Raw genomic sequence first — 16,396 nt, 5'->3', positions numbered from 1 at the left:
AAGTCCCGATTGAAGGCACCAGTCCAACCGTATGAGAGAGACACCGCCACCGCCAAGGCACCAGTTTCTCAGGGCCAGCGCCTGCGGGCAAAGAGGGGCTCCTCCGGCCCATATCCAAGTCGGGGAGCGGGTTACCGGTGGGAACCCATTGGAACCAACAGAAGTACTAGGTGCAGGGAAAGAGACAGTCACCGTTAACTACCGGGAAAAAGCAACAGCAGCCGTCCGTGGGAACCGTCTTTCCAGCCGTGTGTTTTACCGAGAACTGTGTCAACGTCTCAGGCTGAGTGAGTACCACCGTGCCGTGCGGCACAGCGCTGCCCCCGCGACCCTGCACCTCACCAGGCCCCGCACCCGGCCTGCCATCCACCCCTATCCCATCACCGGGCCCCGGGACAATCAACCCCCTACCCACGGAGGGGAGAAGTAACAACAAAGCTGCTCCCTGTCACCGCTCCCGGGATCCCCGTCCAGAGCAGCGGTGGTGTCCACACAATCACCACAACCGTGGGTGGCGTCACGGACAATAAACCCCCAAAAAGTATTCCCCTTTTCACTCATGGGCGAGGCGCGCCGCTCGAGTCCCCGGGATCCGGCCCATCGCTCGAGCCACCGAGCAGCAGCGGCCGCAGCAGCAGCGGCAGCCGGACCCGAGCAGTGGGAGAGCGCAGCGTCCCCTCCTCCGCCCACGACACATCCATTCAGGAAAAGACACATTTCCTTTACACAGGTTTCCTATTAGAGATGTAGCAACCTCCACACACAGAAACCTGGGGTATGTGAGCAGCCAGACCCACACATCTCTCTGGCTGCTCATAAAACCCGGTCCTGACATGCCCTAATAACTCTCTTAGGGCCCCGTTACACGCAACGACATCGCTAACGAGATGTTGCTGGGGTCACGGAATTTGTGACACACATCCGGCCTCCTTAGTGACGTCGTTGCGTGTGACACATACGAGCAACCACTAACGATCCCAAATACTCACCAAATCGTTGATTGTTGACATGTCGTTCATTTTCAAAATATCGTTGCTGGTTCTGGACACAGGTTGTTCGTCGTTCCTGAGGCAGCACACATCGCTAGCTACGTGTGACACCCCAGGAACGATGAACAACAGCGTTCCTGCGTCCTCCGGCAACGAGTTGGGAGTGACGTTTATGCGGCTGCTCTCCGCCCCTCTGCTTCTATTGGTGGCCCGCTATGTGACATCGCTGTGATGCCACACGAACCGCCGCCTTAGAAAAGAGGTTGTTCGCTGGCCACAGCGACGTCGTTAGGAAGGTAAGTTCGCGTGACACGCACTACCGATATTGTTCGCCACGGAAAGCGATTTTCCCATGACGCACAAATGACGGGGGCAGGTGCGATCGCTAGCCACATCGCTAGCGATGTCGCAGTGTGCAAAGCAGCCTTTAGTGTTAGGTATACTAGAGCTTGCATGCAGGTTTACATCACAGAAGATAGCCACCTCTGTGATATCGTCTATCAACTATATGTCCTGCAGCCATCTTACACATCTCCACCCTCTGCCTAAAACCGTGATGCTTGGAACCTTCCACTGCAGGCCATGCAGTAACCAGAGTACTGACGGGACATATTCAGAATCCCAAATAAACATTTACGTGCAGGTACCTTATAAGTGATATCTTCCCTGTTTGGATTTGTCCTGCTTCTTTTCTTCTCTATCTGGTCCAGACACCAAGATAACCTTTCTCTCATCTTCTGCAGCATATTCTGACATGGTGCTTAAAACTAGCAGTGTGATTATAATGCTCCTGAAGAGAACTATCTACCTTGTGCTGTGACCCTAAATATATAATTGTTCCCTGAACAAAATATGACCACCACATTATCTCTCATACAGTCATATTAAAAAGTTTGGGCGCCCCTATTAATGTTAACCTTTTTTCTTTACAACAATCTGGGTTTTTGCAACAGCTATTTCAATTTCATATATCTAATAACTGATTGACTGAGTAAAATTTCTGGATTGAAATGAGGTTTATTGTACTAACAGAAAATGTGCAATCCGCATTTAAACAAAATTTGACCGGTGCAAAAGTATGGGCACCTCAACATAAAAGTGACATTAATATTTTGTAGATCCTCCTTTTGCAAGAATAACAGCCTCTAGTCGCTTCCTGTAGCTTCTAATGAGTTCATGGATCCTGGATGAAGGTATATTTGACCATTTCTGTTTACAAAACAATTCCAGTTCAGTTAAGTTTGATGGTCGCCGAGCATGAAAAGCACGCTTTAAATTATCACAGATGTTCAATGATATTCAGGTCTGGGGACTAGAATGGCAATTCCAGAACATTGTAATTGTTCCTCTGCATGAATGCCTGAGTAGATTTGGAGCGGTCTTTTGGATCATTGTCTTGCTGAAATATCCATCCCCTGCGTAACTTCAACTTCGTCACTGATTCTTGCACATTATTGTCAAGAATCTGCTGATACTGAGTTGAATCCATGCAACCCTCAACTTTAACAAGATTCCCGGTGCCGACATTGGCCACACAGCCCCAAAGCAAGATGGAACCTCCACCAAATTTTACTGTGGGTAGCAAGTGCTTTTCTTGGAATGCCGTGTTTTTTTGCCTCCATGCATAACGCCTTTTTGTATGACCAAACAAATCAATCTTTGTTTCATCAGTCCACAGGACCTTCTTCCAAAATGTAACTGGCTTGTCCAAATGTGCTTTTGCATACCTCAGGCAACTCTGTTTGTGGTGTGCTTGCAGAAACGGCTTCTTTTGCATCACTCTCCCATACAGCTTCTCCTTGTGCAAAGTGTGCTGTATTGTTGACCGATGCACATTGATACCATCTGCAGCAAGATGATGCTGCAGGTCTTTGGAGGTGGTCTGTGGATTGTCCTTGACTGTTCTCACCATTCTTCTTCTCTGCCTTTCTGATATTTTTCTTAGCCTGACACTTCTTGGCTTAACAAGAACTGTACCTGTGTTCTTCCATTTCCTTACTATGTTCCTCACAGTGGAAACTGACAGTTTAAATCTCTGAGACAACTTTTTGTATCCTTCCCCTGAACAACTATGTTGAATAATCTTTGTTTTCAGATCATTTGAGAGTTGTTTTGAGGAGCCCATGATGCCACTCTTCATAGGAGATTCAAATAGTAGAACAACTTGCAAGTGGCCACCTTAAATACCTTTTCTCATGATTGGATACACCTGCCTATGAAGTTCAATGCTCAATGAGGTTACAAAACCAATTTAGTGGTTTAGTAAGTCAGTAAAAAGTAGTTAGGAGTGTTCAAATCAAGAAATTGATAAGGGTGCCCATACTTTTGCAAATTTTGTTTAAATGCGGATTGCACATTTTCTGTTAGTACAATAAACCTCATTTCAATCCAGAAATATTACTCAGTCCATCAGTTATTAGATACAGTTAGGTCCAGAAATATTTGGACAGTGACACAAGTTTTGTTATTTTAGCTGTTTACAAAAACATGTTCAGAAATACAATTATATATATAATATGGGCTGAAAGTGCACACTCCCAGCTGCAATATGAGAGTTTTCACATCCAAATCGCAGAAAGGGTTTAGGAATCATAGCTCTTTAATGCATAGCCTCCTCTTTTTAAAGGGACCAAAAGTAATTGGACAAGGGACTCTAAGGGCTGCAATTAACTCTGAAGGCGTCTCCCTCATTAACCTGTAATCAATTAAGTAGTTAAAAGGTCTGGGGTTGATTACAGGTGTGTGGTTTTGCATTTGGAAGCTGTTGCTGTGACCAGACAACATGCGGTCTAAGGAACTCTCAATTGAGGTGAAGCAGAACATCCTGAGGCTGAAAAAAAAGAAAAAATCCATCAAAGAGATAGCAGACATGCTTGGAGTAGCAAAATCAACAGTCGGGTACATTCTGAGAAAAAAGGAATTGACTGGTGAGCTTGGGAACTCAAAAAGGCCTGGGCGTCCACGGATGACAACAGTGGTGGATGATCGCCGCATACTTTCTTTGGTGAAGAAGAACCCGGTCACAACATCAACTGAAGTCCAGAACACTCTCAGTGAAGTAGGTGTATCGGTCTCTAAGTCAACAGTAAAGAGAAGACTGCATGAAAGTAAATACAAAGGGTTCACATCTAGATGGAAACCATTCATCAATTCCAAAAATAGACAGGCCAGAGTTAAATTTGCAGAAAAACACCTCATGAAGCCAGCTCAGTTCTGGAAAAGTATTCTATGGACAGATGAGACCAAGATCAACCTGTACCAGAATGATGGGAAGAAAAAAGTTTGGAGAAGAAAGGGAACGGCACATGATCCAAGGCACACCACATCCTCTGTAAAACATGGTGAAGGCAACGTGATGGCATGGGCATGCATGGCTTTCAATGGCACTGGATCACTTGTGTTTATTGATGACATAACAGCAGACAAGAGTAGCCGGATGAATTCTGAAGTGTACCGGGATATACTTTCAGCTCAGATTCAGCCAAATGCCGCAAAGTTGATCGGACGGCGCTTCATAGTACAGATGGACAATGACCCCAAGCATACAGCCAAAGCTACCCAGGAGTTCGTGAGTGCAAAAAAGTGGAACATTCTGCACTGGCCAAGTCAATCACCAGATCTTAACCCAATTGAGCATGCATTTCACTTGCTCAAATCCAGACTTAAGACGGAAAGACCCACAAACAAGCAAGACCTGAAGGTTGCGGCTGTAAAGGCCTGGCAAAGCATTAAGAAGGAGGAAACCCAGCTTTTGGTGATGTCCATGGGTTCCAGACTTAAGGCAGTGATTGCCTCCAAAGGATTCACAACAAAATATTGAAAATAAAAATATTTTGTTTGGGTTTGGTTTATTTGTCCAATTACTTTTGACCTCCTAAAATGTGGAGTGTTTGTAAAGAAATGTGTACAATTCCTACAATTTCTATCAGATATTTTTGTTCAAACCTTCAAATTAACCGTTACAATCTGCACTTGAATTCTGTTGTAGAGGTTTCATTTCAAATCCAATGTGGTGGCATGCAGAGCCCAACTCGCGAAAATTGTGTCACTGTCCAAATATTTCTGGACCTAACTGTATATGAAACAGAAATAGCTGTTGCAAAAACCCAATTTGTTATAAAGAAAAAAGGTTAACATTAATAGGGGTGCCCAAACCTTTTCATATGACTGTATGTTATATGCTCTCCACATTGTCCTCTCCTTTACATAATGGGACTCCTATTCACCTTGTGTTCCCCCTATGCTTCCTGGGCTGAATACTGGGCCCCAGTCTTACACTCCTTCTCCCTCATACTTTTTTCCCAACATGTCCCCTCACACTTTTCTCTCACCATACATTTGTCCCCCAAATTATCTCCTCATACATCACTCCCATACTGCCTCCTCACACATTCCCCCCACATTGTCATCCTACATATTTCCCCAGCCTACCCCCATACTATACTATTTCCTAATCCATTTCCTTCCCTGCTCCCCATACTCTCTCCTCACACATTTCCCTTCCCCTTCCCATACTGTCTCTTACCACATTTCCCTTCTCTCACCATACTGTCCGTTATAAAAAGTCTTTGGCTTCTTTAGCTCTGTTGGAGTGTTTATCAGACTGACATTCGCCGCACCTATGCAGCACAACAGAGTGGCACCAGCATCGTGATCAGATGATCTCATGATGCTGCTGATTTCACCGTGAGTCAGAAGTTTCAATTGTACTCAAACCTGAAACCTGAAAGATGTAAGTAAAATTAATTGTTGGGAGCCAGCGTGTTATATCTTCTTTCAGCTGGCTCAGAAAATGTCTGAAAATTACTCCTTGGAAGAAGTGCAAAATACTGCCGTCAGGGGCATACCTCGGACTGCCACATCAGGTGGTGCAATGGAACCCCCATTGCTGTCTGCGCCTAGTGCTCCCTGGAACAATTAAAGTTATTTTTGTCTCAGCAGGGGGGTTTAGTGTGCAAGCGCCGGGCAGGTGTTAAATGCTATTAACCTGCAGATTAACTTCTTATCTGCAGGTTAATGGCATTTTTACAGATGACAGGTTCCCTTTAAAATTAGTGTAATTTACAAAATAGCTGCAAAACATAAGTTAAGGGTATGAAAATCTGCAGCAAATCCTGAAATCACAAAACTGGATAAGCTGTCATAGGTTTTCCAGTAAATAAAGAAAACTGCTGAATAAAATGTAACATCTTTAGAATAGAGGACCATTCAACTGCTAAATACAGTATATATGAAGTAAATTTGTTGAACAATGTCTATCGTTGAAAAACTGCTCCATACATGTAAATGGGGTTTTATCTGTATCTTGTGCATGGATTATTACAGAACCCTTTCAGATGTATGGAACAATCACAATAATAGTTCCCTAGTTGAGCACTGAATTGTACCCACTATGTACTCATACAAACTGTCAGAAGCCATACAGCCCAATCCATGATTTATATTTCATCACTTACAGTGTGTATAGTTTTTTTTAACATAGGTTTGAAAAAAAAGAGCTATTTGAAAAATATAGAAAGTATTAAGTATTATTTTTTATATGCGGAACAGTAGCTATTTCTTTAATAACATCCATTTTTAATTTTTAAAGGCAATCCTAATAATGAAGAGAATGAAGCTCAGCCTGATTCTAGGTACTCAACAAAATGCCGAATGAAGTAAGTGTCTGCTTAGTTATATAGTATATTAACCATCAATGAAAGGCTTGTAATTGACTGTGTTGCTAAAATACAGTGGTTCTATCATTTAATGTGAGGCTGTCAAATAGTTTATGCCTACCAAACATATTATAGCACTGGGTAGGGAACTTATCTAAATGAGCTCGAACGTGCTCTAAGTCCCAGCCACAGCAAAATTGGCAGCTCTTCACACTAAACTATCTAACATTGCCCCCACGGACTTATAGGGAACCTATCAGGTCCCCTATTCTCTTCAATCCAGCAGCATTAATACCTGTATGCCAAAATCCCGCGCCTAACCAGAGTTGTATAAAGCTATTCACTAATATGAATGTTTAAAAAACCGACTTATAAACTTTATTTTCCCTAAGCTAATTAGGCCTGTGACTAGTCAAGAGGATGTTAGTTCCCCTTACTAGTCAGCCCTCTTTCCATGTTATCATGCCCCTGTGAGTGTGATAACATGATTTCCATGAGCCAGCATCACCGTCAGCTGCTGGAAATCTTGGCCACGTCAGTGTGCTTTTGAAGCCAGGTGTACGCTTCCTAACTTCATTAGGCTTACAATGCATGACCGGAAGTGCAGAAGACGTGTACATGAGCTGTCTTCTGTACTGCGCCTAATAAAGCCAAGAAGCATCCACCCTGCTTCTTAAGCGCACTAATGCAGTCAAAATGAGCTGCACGCATGTGCAAGATTTCCTTTAGCTAGCGACGATACCGGCTTATGAAAATTATGTTATCATGACCACTGGGGTGTAATACCATGTAAAGGAGGCCAACTAGTCAAAGGGAACTAGTGCCCCTGTGACTAGTCAAGGCCCTAATTAGCATAAGGAAAGCGAGGTTTATGTCATTTTTTTAAACATTCATATTAGTGAATAGCATTATACAGGGCTGGTTAGGCAGGGAATTGGGGCACACAAGTGTCAATGCTGCTGGGTTTGAGGGCAGAGGGGACAATACATGCTCCATGCGTTTCAAGTGCACGTGTTTCAGTCTCTCTGCTATGAGTAATGGTGCATGTCAATGAGGCCATTGGCTACAGCAAACAAAGTAATATACATTGTATGATTCTGAGCATTCCACAACAATTCATCAATTTATCAAAGCCAAGGAATATTAGGGACGGTTATAGTGTGAAGAACAGGAGTACTTGCCAGCTCATTCACATTAATAATTGTCTATATTGATAAATAACTCTGTGACCACAGATGTCTTAACCAATTTCAATCATTGTATTGTTTTTTTAAGTCCTTATAGAAGGACAATTATCAATTATCGCTAGTGATGAGCGAACCTGGACTATAAAAGTCTGATCCGAGCCGGATACTTAGTATCCGTGCACTGACCCCAGGCCCAGAGTTCTCAGGTAACTATCCAGATCATCCCACATGGATAATTAAAAAAAAAGAACGGAAAAAGAAACAAAATAGGGATAAGCAGGAGTATTATACTTGCTGAGTCTCCCGCATGGCGGTAACACTACTTCCAGGGTCGCTCATTACCCTGATACATATTCTCTGCTTCTCCCGCCCACCGGGAGTCCCGGCATCTCTGATTGGTTGCTGTCAAACCACGCTCCCACCCTGTGTGACAGCGTGTGTGACTGCTTGGAATCACACACGCTGTCTGAATATCCATAGTGGTGTAAAAATAAAATATTATCTTGCTATACGAAAAACAAGCTCTGATACAGCTCTATAAACAAAAGAGTTATATCTATCAAATATGATGCATAAGGAGGATTTTTGTAAGTTATTTTTTTATCAAAGTAGTAAAACATAAAAAGAAAAAAAAAGGAAAAAATTAGGTATCATTGTAATGGGATTGACCCATATTATAAAACTGTGCTACTATCTCATACGGAAAATGCAAAACGATACAAAAAAACAATGTCAGAATTGTTATTTTTGATTCATCCCTTCTATAAAAATATAAGAAAAAGTGATTGAAAAGTCATATGTACCCAAAGGTGGTACCAGTAAAAACTTTAGCCCTCACAAAACTCTGGCTATTTAAAGACAAGATAAAATGGGTCTCAGAAAAAAGTGTTTGGGGGTTTTTGTTAGCAAAACCAGTAAACACAAAAAAACGAAATATATGCAGTATTGTCATTATCGTATTATCCAGCCAACTAAAAAAAAATTAACATTAATTATGCTAAATGATGAATGAAGTTTAAAAAAACAAACAAGCCATTGTCTATCTTGTTCATGGCAGCTCTCAGAATAAGGCGACAGAAAGACAATTTTTTTCTTCAGAATATTTATTGTATAAAATTAATTAAACATAAATCCATATAAATTTGGTTTTGTCGAAATGAATAAAATGTAAATAAAACCCACAAAACTACAAGTCTGAAATGAATCCCAGTAGCGAGTGAAAATGGTAAGATTTCTAACTATTTTTTAATGCAGAATGTGATATGAAAAAATTGACAATTTTTTTTCTTAAAAAAACCCAAAAACCTACACTTCACATAAAAAGTTGATATAGCCTCAAAAGGACCAAGCGCTGAAAATTTACAACACTTGGACCTGATCTTTAAGTTCATTCTGATACAATTTTACATTGCTTTGTTAAAATCCCTGCTTCTGCAATCTAGCAAGAGCAAGTCCAGCTTACAGCTGTAAGACACAGCTGGAAACCCTAGAGAGAAAACAGAAATGGTTTATCATTGCATCTGTCTTCTATTTCACAGGCTACATACTGCTTATTGAATGCTGATTCTTTTGTAGGACCTGGTAGTCACATGATCATGGGGTGTCTGTGTGACGCCCTGGACTAGCCAGGTAGTCACAGACAGGCCCTTGCACAAACACCCGTCCCCCTAAAAAGGTAAAAGCAGCCAACCTAAAAACTTTGGTCAGCCCTCTCGGGTCTTGATGTTCACACCAGGGGGCAGAGCCAGGCGGTTGGCCACGCCCACCAAGGAGTTCGGATAGCCTGAGGCGAAAAAGACAGGAGGAGTTGAGTTTTGGAGGTGAAAGAGAGAGGAGTAGTGAGAAGCAAACGTCTGACAGGGGTCTGGGTCATAGCCTGGACCCCCTTTGGCCAAGAGGCAGACGGTGGTCGCCACCTACAGGAGTCGGGAAGACGGCCTGGTGGAACCGTAAGGGACCGGGACAGGGTAGTGGCTCGCCAGTACCGAACCGGGGAACCGGCTGGAAACCGGAGCACAGAGGGCGGTACTCAGACCCTGAAACGAGGTCCCGAATCTACCGGACTAAGTTAATTCACTGATTGAGGTCTAGACTTTAGGTCCTTTCCCAACCAAGTCCCGACTGAAGACAACAGCCCAACGAGGAGGATAGAAAGCCACCGCTCAGGCAGAGATCACACGGGCCAGCGTCTGCGGGCAAACGGGCTCTCCCGATACACACACAGCCGGGGAGCGGACTCCCGTCGCTGAGTCGCAGGCAGTCCACAGCTACAAAACAAGGTGCAGGAAAAAGGCGGGGACCACCAAACCGGGTGGGGAACCAGATGCAGCCGGCTTGGGGGCACCAACCACCAACCTTTTGGTTTACCAGAGACTACGGTGTATCTGTAAGAGTGAGTACAACTGTGCCCTCTGGCCACGCACTGCCCCGCACCACACCAATCCGTCCGCACTCTCACAACTGGGCCCCGGCATCATAAACCCCCTACCCATGGAGGGGTCAACACCGGGCTGCGCAACAACGTCCCCGGGGGCCTAGTAAACAGCAGCGGTGGTGTCTACATTCACCACAACCCGTGGGTGGCATCACGAACTTAACCCAAACCACGGCCCCGGCTGTAAACCTACCTACCGACCCCCTACGTAGCACCAGCATCCTTTCAGAGCGACGTGACCCCGTGTCCGGAGGCGCTCGATCCACCCACCGACGAGCCCGGATCCGAGCAGCTCGGCTGCAGCCGAGCGCGGGGTGGTACATCTGCAGGCATAGCAAAGTTCCTGAGTCCTAGCAGATGCAGATAAGCATTATCAGTAACGTATGTCACTGTAATTAACTGTTTTGCCCTTAAATTGAGCTCCTATGGATGGCTTAAGGCCCCTTTACACACTGAGACTTTCTAGCGATCCCACCAGCGATCCCGACCTGGCCGGGATCGCTGGAAAGTAGCTGGTGAGCTGTCAAACAGGCAGATCTGCCCAACGACGCAGCAGCGATACGGACCTGCAGAACGACCTCACTGGTCATTGGGGATGTGTCACACAGCAGCTATTTGACGACTCACACCTATGTTAGGGGCGTGTTGTTTGGCACTGAAGCCACCTAGGTGTCCTTTATCCATACCCCCCTCAGCTCCGATTGGTGATCGCTAGTGCGTTCTTATTGGCGAATACAAGCTTGGAAAGATCCTTTGTTCCTGAGCTTCTGTTGCTTAGCGGATCTTTGTAGAGTTCTCTGTTCGGCGACTCCACACTGGTTTATCTATACAGCATCAATACAGCTTCAATCAAATGATGCTTACCGTATAGGCTTTATAGTATTGCAGACTGGAGAACTCTCTAATGATCTGCAAACCAGCATGCTCAGGAACAAGGTAGCTTTGAAACAAAGGACGGAAGCGCTAAAGTTGCCTTCTTTTCAGTGAAAGCCGCCCAACCAGAACGCAAAAGCGAACACCAATCGGAGGAAATGGGGTGGGAAAGGGAACACTATAGCACGCCTACGAGCTGGGTTCTAAGTCACTAACGATGTCGTTGTAACGGTGTCAAACACACTGATGCATGCTGCGCAGCGGGAAACAAAGGACCAAAAAATGATCCTGAAAGATGTGTAGCGATCAGCGACCTCACAGCGGGGGCCAGGTCGCTGATGTGTGTCACACACTGCAATGTCTCTGGGGAGGTCGCTATTACTTCACAAAAACGGTGACGTTACAGCGATATCGCTAGCGATGTTACAGTGTGTAAAGGGGCCTTTAGTTACAGTGGAAACAATGATCAATAAAGTTAAAATATTCCTCAGAAATCTCTGATGAAACAAACGATGTGACCATAATGCATACAAAAGCACAAAAAAATTAATAAACAGAAAAATGTCCCAACCGCAAAATAATAGGAAAAAAAAATCAGGTACTGGAGTGAGATTTCTGGCGCAGAAAATGACACAGCTCATCATGAGTTAAATGATGTGTATTACAACGCCACTGGAGCCCCCGTACTGCTGCAGCTCCACCCATTTTGTTGGAGCTGAGAGAAACTGTCATGAAAGCGCCAAAAGTTGCACAATCTAGCAACTCTTCAAAGATTTTTGGTCCCGTGGTGTTTTTGAAAGCCTGAAATATGATCAAAAGGCTGAATCTGAATAGCTGATTAGCAATCATTTTTACAGTGAAACAAATGAAGATTCATTTAAATGTTTTATGAGTGGTTATGTGTGAAATCGAACTGTAAAGTTTGGGGTGCGTACTGGACATCTAGCGTTTGTGCATCAACATGGACTTCTCAGGGAAGTCTGTGTTACTGTTTGGGTTTGGCCACACGGATAAAAGTAAAAAAAAAAAAAAAAGAACAGGAAAAAGTAAGAAAAATGGGGATTAAAGCAGGACAATATTTAAAGCGTTTCTATGCTCGTGTCACACTGCTTCCGGGTCCCCTCATGAATATTCATTGCTTTACCTGCCCACTCTCTGTGACAGCATCTGTGATTGGTTGCAGTCAGACTGCCTGAGTTTGTGATTGGTTGCCGTCACACTAGCTGTCTGGGTCCCCAAAGTGGAGTGTAAAAATAAATGTTTGAAAAAAATGGCATATGGGCTCCCATATTTTAATACCCAGTATAGATAAAGCAGACAGCTAGAGGTTGCAGCCCTTAACCGTGTGCATTATCTTGGCTGTGTCTAAAAATATGCGAGACCCCAAGCAGCTTTTTTAAAATTATTTAAATATTTTTAAAAACCGGTGTGTGATTTCTCCACATTTTGATACTCAGCCAAGATGAAGCAGACAGCTTGGGGGTGGTATTCTCAGGCTGGGGAGGCCCATGGTTATTGGGCCCTTGTCAGCCTAAAAATATCAGCCCACAGCCATTGCAGAATTGACCCATCTGGCACTTTACCCAGCTCATCCCGATTGCCCTGGTGTAGTGACAATCAGGCTAATATAAGGAGTTAATGGAAGCTGTGATTTGTCAGAAAACCACAGGTGTCATCAAGCCCTAGATTAGTAATTGGCAGGCGTCTGAGATCCCCCATTACTAATTATTAATTGTGTAAGTATAAATAATAAACAAAAAACACAGAGAAAAATCCTTTATTTAAAAAAATAACATAAAAACACCAGGACCGCCATAATCCATACCACAATGTCCCACGATGATCCTGGCTCTGCTACATCCTGAGGTCAAAGTGTGCAGTCACATTAAAAAACGTGACCAATCACTGGGACCTGCGAGACACATTGACGGAGTCGCAGCTATGAGAGCAGTGACATCAGTTAGTTCACCTGAGCTCACAGCAGGTGGATCCCATAGTACCTGAGCTGGGACCTCAGGTGAACTCGCTTGAAGTAAACTCAATGAACTCAAATCCAGTAATCTGGAATTGAGTTCAATGGTACTGAATTACCGAATTATTGACTTCAATAGAGCCGAATTACCTGATTAACTGGCACTATTGAAGTCAATAATCCGGTGATACAGCAGCATTGATCTCAATGCCGGATAACCGGAATGTGCACGCATTCTGGTAATTCAGGATTGAGGTCACGTGAAGTAATAGCTGGGGTACTTTGGGAAGCCCAGCTGTGACCGCAGGTGAACTCATTGGACTCAGGCTATATGCACACGCTGATGCGTTTGACGCATTTCTGGTGAGTATTTCTGCAAGGAGATGTAAATGTCTGCAACCAAATACTGTGCACACATAGCGTAGTCTGACTTTCAGTTCAATAAGCTCACCTGAGGTCACAGCTGGGATACCATGGGAACCTCAGCTGTGACCTAAAGTGAATTTAATACTGGATTACCAGAATGTGTAGACCCCTCCCCAATTCCTAACCTCGGGCTTGATGACAGCTGTGATTTTTTGTTAACCCCTTATATTACCCCAATTGCCACTGCACCAGTGTCATCAGGATAAAATGGATAAAGCGCCAGATGCACCACTTCTACAGTGGCTGTGGGCTGCTATTTTTAGGCTGAGAAGAACCCAATAACTATGAACGTCCTCAGCCTTAGAATACCACCCTCAGCTGTCTGCTTCATCTTGCCTGGTTATCAAAATTGGGGGGGAACTGCATTCCATTGTTTTAACTTATTCATTTAAATAATTTTTAAAAAGCTGCATGGGGTCCCATATATTCTGATACACGGCCAAGATAACACATACAGCTGGGGGCTGCAGCCTCTAGCTGTCTGCTTTAGCTGCGCTGGCTTTAATGACTCATGACATCCATCGAAACCTATGCAGCCTCGTTCTCAGAGTGTGGCTCCAGAGGGCACTCTTGGTTAGCGGCAAGCATGGAATTTCTCATGAGCGTGAGAAATTCAATTCCTGCCACTGACCACGAGTGAACTATGGAGCCTTGTTCTCAGAACATTCTGACTGCGAGTAACAATATGCAGGGGGAGTGACTTAGTTTGCTTTTGTCATCTTCCAGAGGACAGTGTGTGCTGAGCACTGCGTCACCGGGTACTACATAGACTCGATGACTTAATGCCAATCAAAGCCATGCCAGTATTTTGCATGGTTGTGCTGAGGAAGTACCCACTGTCAAATAGCTTGTTGATTGGCTGTGCAGCAAGCTTTCAACAAACTTAATACAGCATATGAACAGCATTTGAACTCTGAATTAGAGCACAGACTCCCCTGAGAAGTCCGTGTTTGAGTTCAAGCGCAGAGCTCTAGGTGTATGGTATAGACCCCAAACTTTACCGTTGGGGTTCGCATATCCCTATTCGTTTTCAGCATCCATGTGAAATATGTCTTTTGCCTGTGTAAAAAAAAACAAAAAAACAAAATTGATGGAGTTTTTCAAGCTTCTGGCAACTAGAAATTGAATATAGTTCATGACTAAAAATTGACATCACTCCGTCATCTGAGTAACATGCTTGTACTGTCCATTTTTTTACTGACTCATTTTTATATAGACAAGTTTGATCTGAAAATTGGATCAAATGAAATCGTATCGTTATTAAACGTGGACCAATAATCAGCAAAAAAATATACAAGCCTCACAGAACATAATACCTCAGGGTGCTACAGTGCCTTGCCAAAGTATTCGAATCCCTTGAATTTTTCAACCTTTTCCCAGGTTTTCAGGCTTCAAACATACAGATAAAAATGTTATTGTTCTGGTAAAGAATCAACAACAAGTGGCACACAATTGTGAAGATGAATGAAATTTATTGCTTATTTTAAACTTTTTAAAAAATAAATAACTGAAAAGTGGGGTATGGAATATTATTCATCCCCTTTACTTTCAGTGCAGCAAACTCACTCCACACGTTCATTGAGGATCTCTGAATGAACTGATGATGATAAATATAAGTCACCTGTGTGTAATCAAGTCTCCGTATAAATGCACCTGCTCTGTGATAGTCTCATTGTTCTGTTTAAAGCGCAGCTAGCATCATGAACACCAAAGAACACAACAGGCAGGTCCGTGATACTGTTGTGGAGAAGTTTGAAGCCGGATTTGGTTAAAAAAAATTTCCTAAACTTTAAACATCCCAAGGAGCACTGTGAAAGTGATCATATTTAAATGGAAGGAGTATCATACTACTGCAAATCTACCAAGACCCGGCCGTCCATCCAAACTTTCATCTCAAACAAGGAGAAGACTGATCAGAGATGCAGCCAAGAGGCCCATGATCACTCTGGATGAACTGCAGAGATCAACAGCTGAGGTGGGAGAGTATGTCCATAGGACAACAATCAGTCATACACCGCACAAATCTGGCATTTATAGAAGAGGGGCAAGGAGAAAGCCATTTCTCAAAGATATCCATAAAAAGTGTTGTTTAAAGTTTGCTACAAGCCACCTGAGAGACACAACAAACATGTGGAAGAAGGTGTTCTGGGCAGAGGAAACCAAAATCGAGCTATTTGGGCATAATGCCAAATGACATGCTTGGCGTAAAAGCAACACAGCTCATCAGCCTGAACACGCCATCTTTACTGTCAAACATACTGGTGGCAGCATCATGGTTTGGGCCTGCTTTTCATCAGCAGGGACAGGGAAGATGGTTAAAATTGATGGGAACATGGATGGAGCCAAATACAGGACCATTCTTGACGAAAACCTGTTGGAGTCTGCAATAGACCTGAGACTGGATCGGAGATTTGTCTTCCAACAAGACAATGATCCCAAACATAAAGCAAAATCTACAATGGAATGGTTCACAAATAAATGTATCCAAGTGTTAGAATGGCCAAGTCAATGTCCAGACCTGAATCCAATCGAGAATCTATGGAAAGAGCTGAAAACTGCTGTTCACAAACGCTCTCCATCCAAACTCACTCAGCTCGAGCTATTTGCAAAGGAAGAATGGGCAAGAATTTCAGTCTCTCGATGTGAAAAACTGATAGACACATACCACATAATCGCAGCAAAAGGTGGCGCCACAAAGTATTAACTTAAAGAGGATGAATAATATTGCACACCCCACTTTTCAGTTATTTATTTATTTAAAAAGTTTAAAATAAGCAATACATTTCGTTCAAATTCACAATTCTGTCCCACTTGTTGTTGATTCTTTACCAGAACAATAACATTTTTTATCTTTATAT

General features: G+C 43.5%; 1 protein-coding gene and 1 long non-coding RNA gene across 2 annotated transcripts in view; one reads left to right on the top strand and one right to left on the bottom strand.

Moving 5' to 3' along the window:
- Positions 1 to 16,396, bottom strand: part of LOC142290498 (uncharacterized) — a 137,492-nt gene that overhangs the window by 21,749 nt on the left and 99,347 nt on the right. The window lies entirely within an intron of this gene.
- TAC3 (tachykinin precursor 3) overlaps positions 1 to 16,396 on the top strand; it is a 183,094-nt gene that overhangs the window by 155,692 nt on the left and 11,006 nt on the right. Inside the window, exon 6 of the mRNA XM_075334464.1 lies at positions 6,580 to 6,646. Coding sequence (XP_075190579.1) covers positions 6,580 to 6,646 — 67 coding nt within the window. The remainder of the gene's footprint in view (positions 1 to 6,579; positions 6,647 to 16,396) is intronic.

Source organism: Anomaloglossus baeobatrachus, chromosome 2, assembly GCF_048569485.1.
Source record: "Anomaloglossus baeobatrachus isolate aAnoBae1 chromosome 2, aAnoBae1.hap1, whole genome shotgun sequence".
In the NCBI taxonomy this organism is placed as follows: Eukaryota; Metazoa; Chordata; class Amphibia; order Anura; family Aromobatidae; genus Anomaloglossus; species Anomaloglossus baeobatrachus.
The sequence above is the reverse complement of the archived record's forward strand: the minus strand, read 5'-3'. Positions and strand labels throughout refer to the sequence as shown.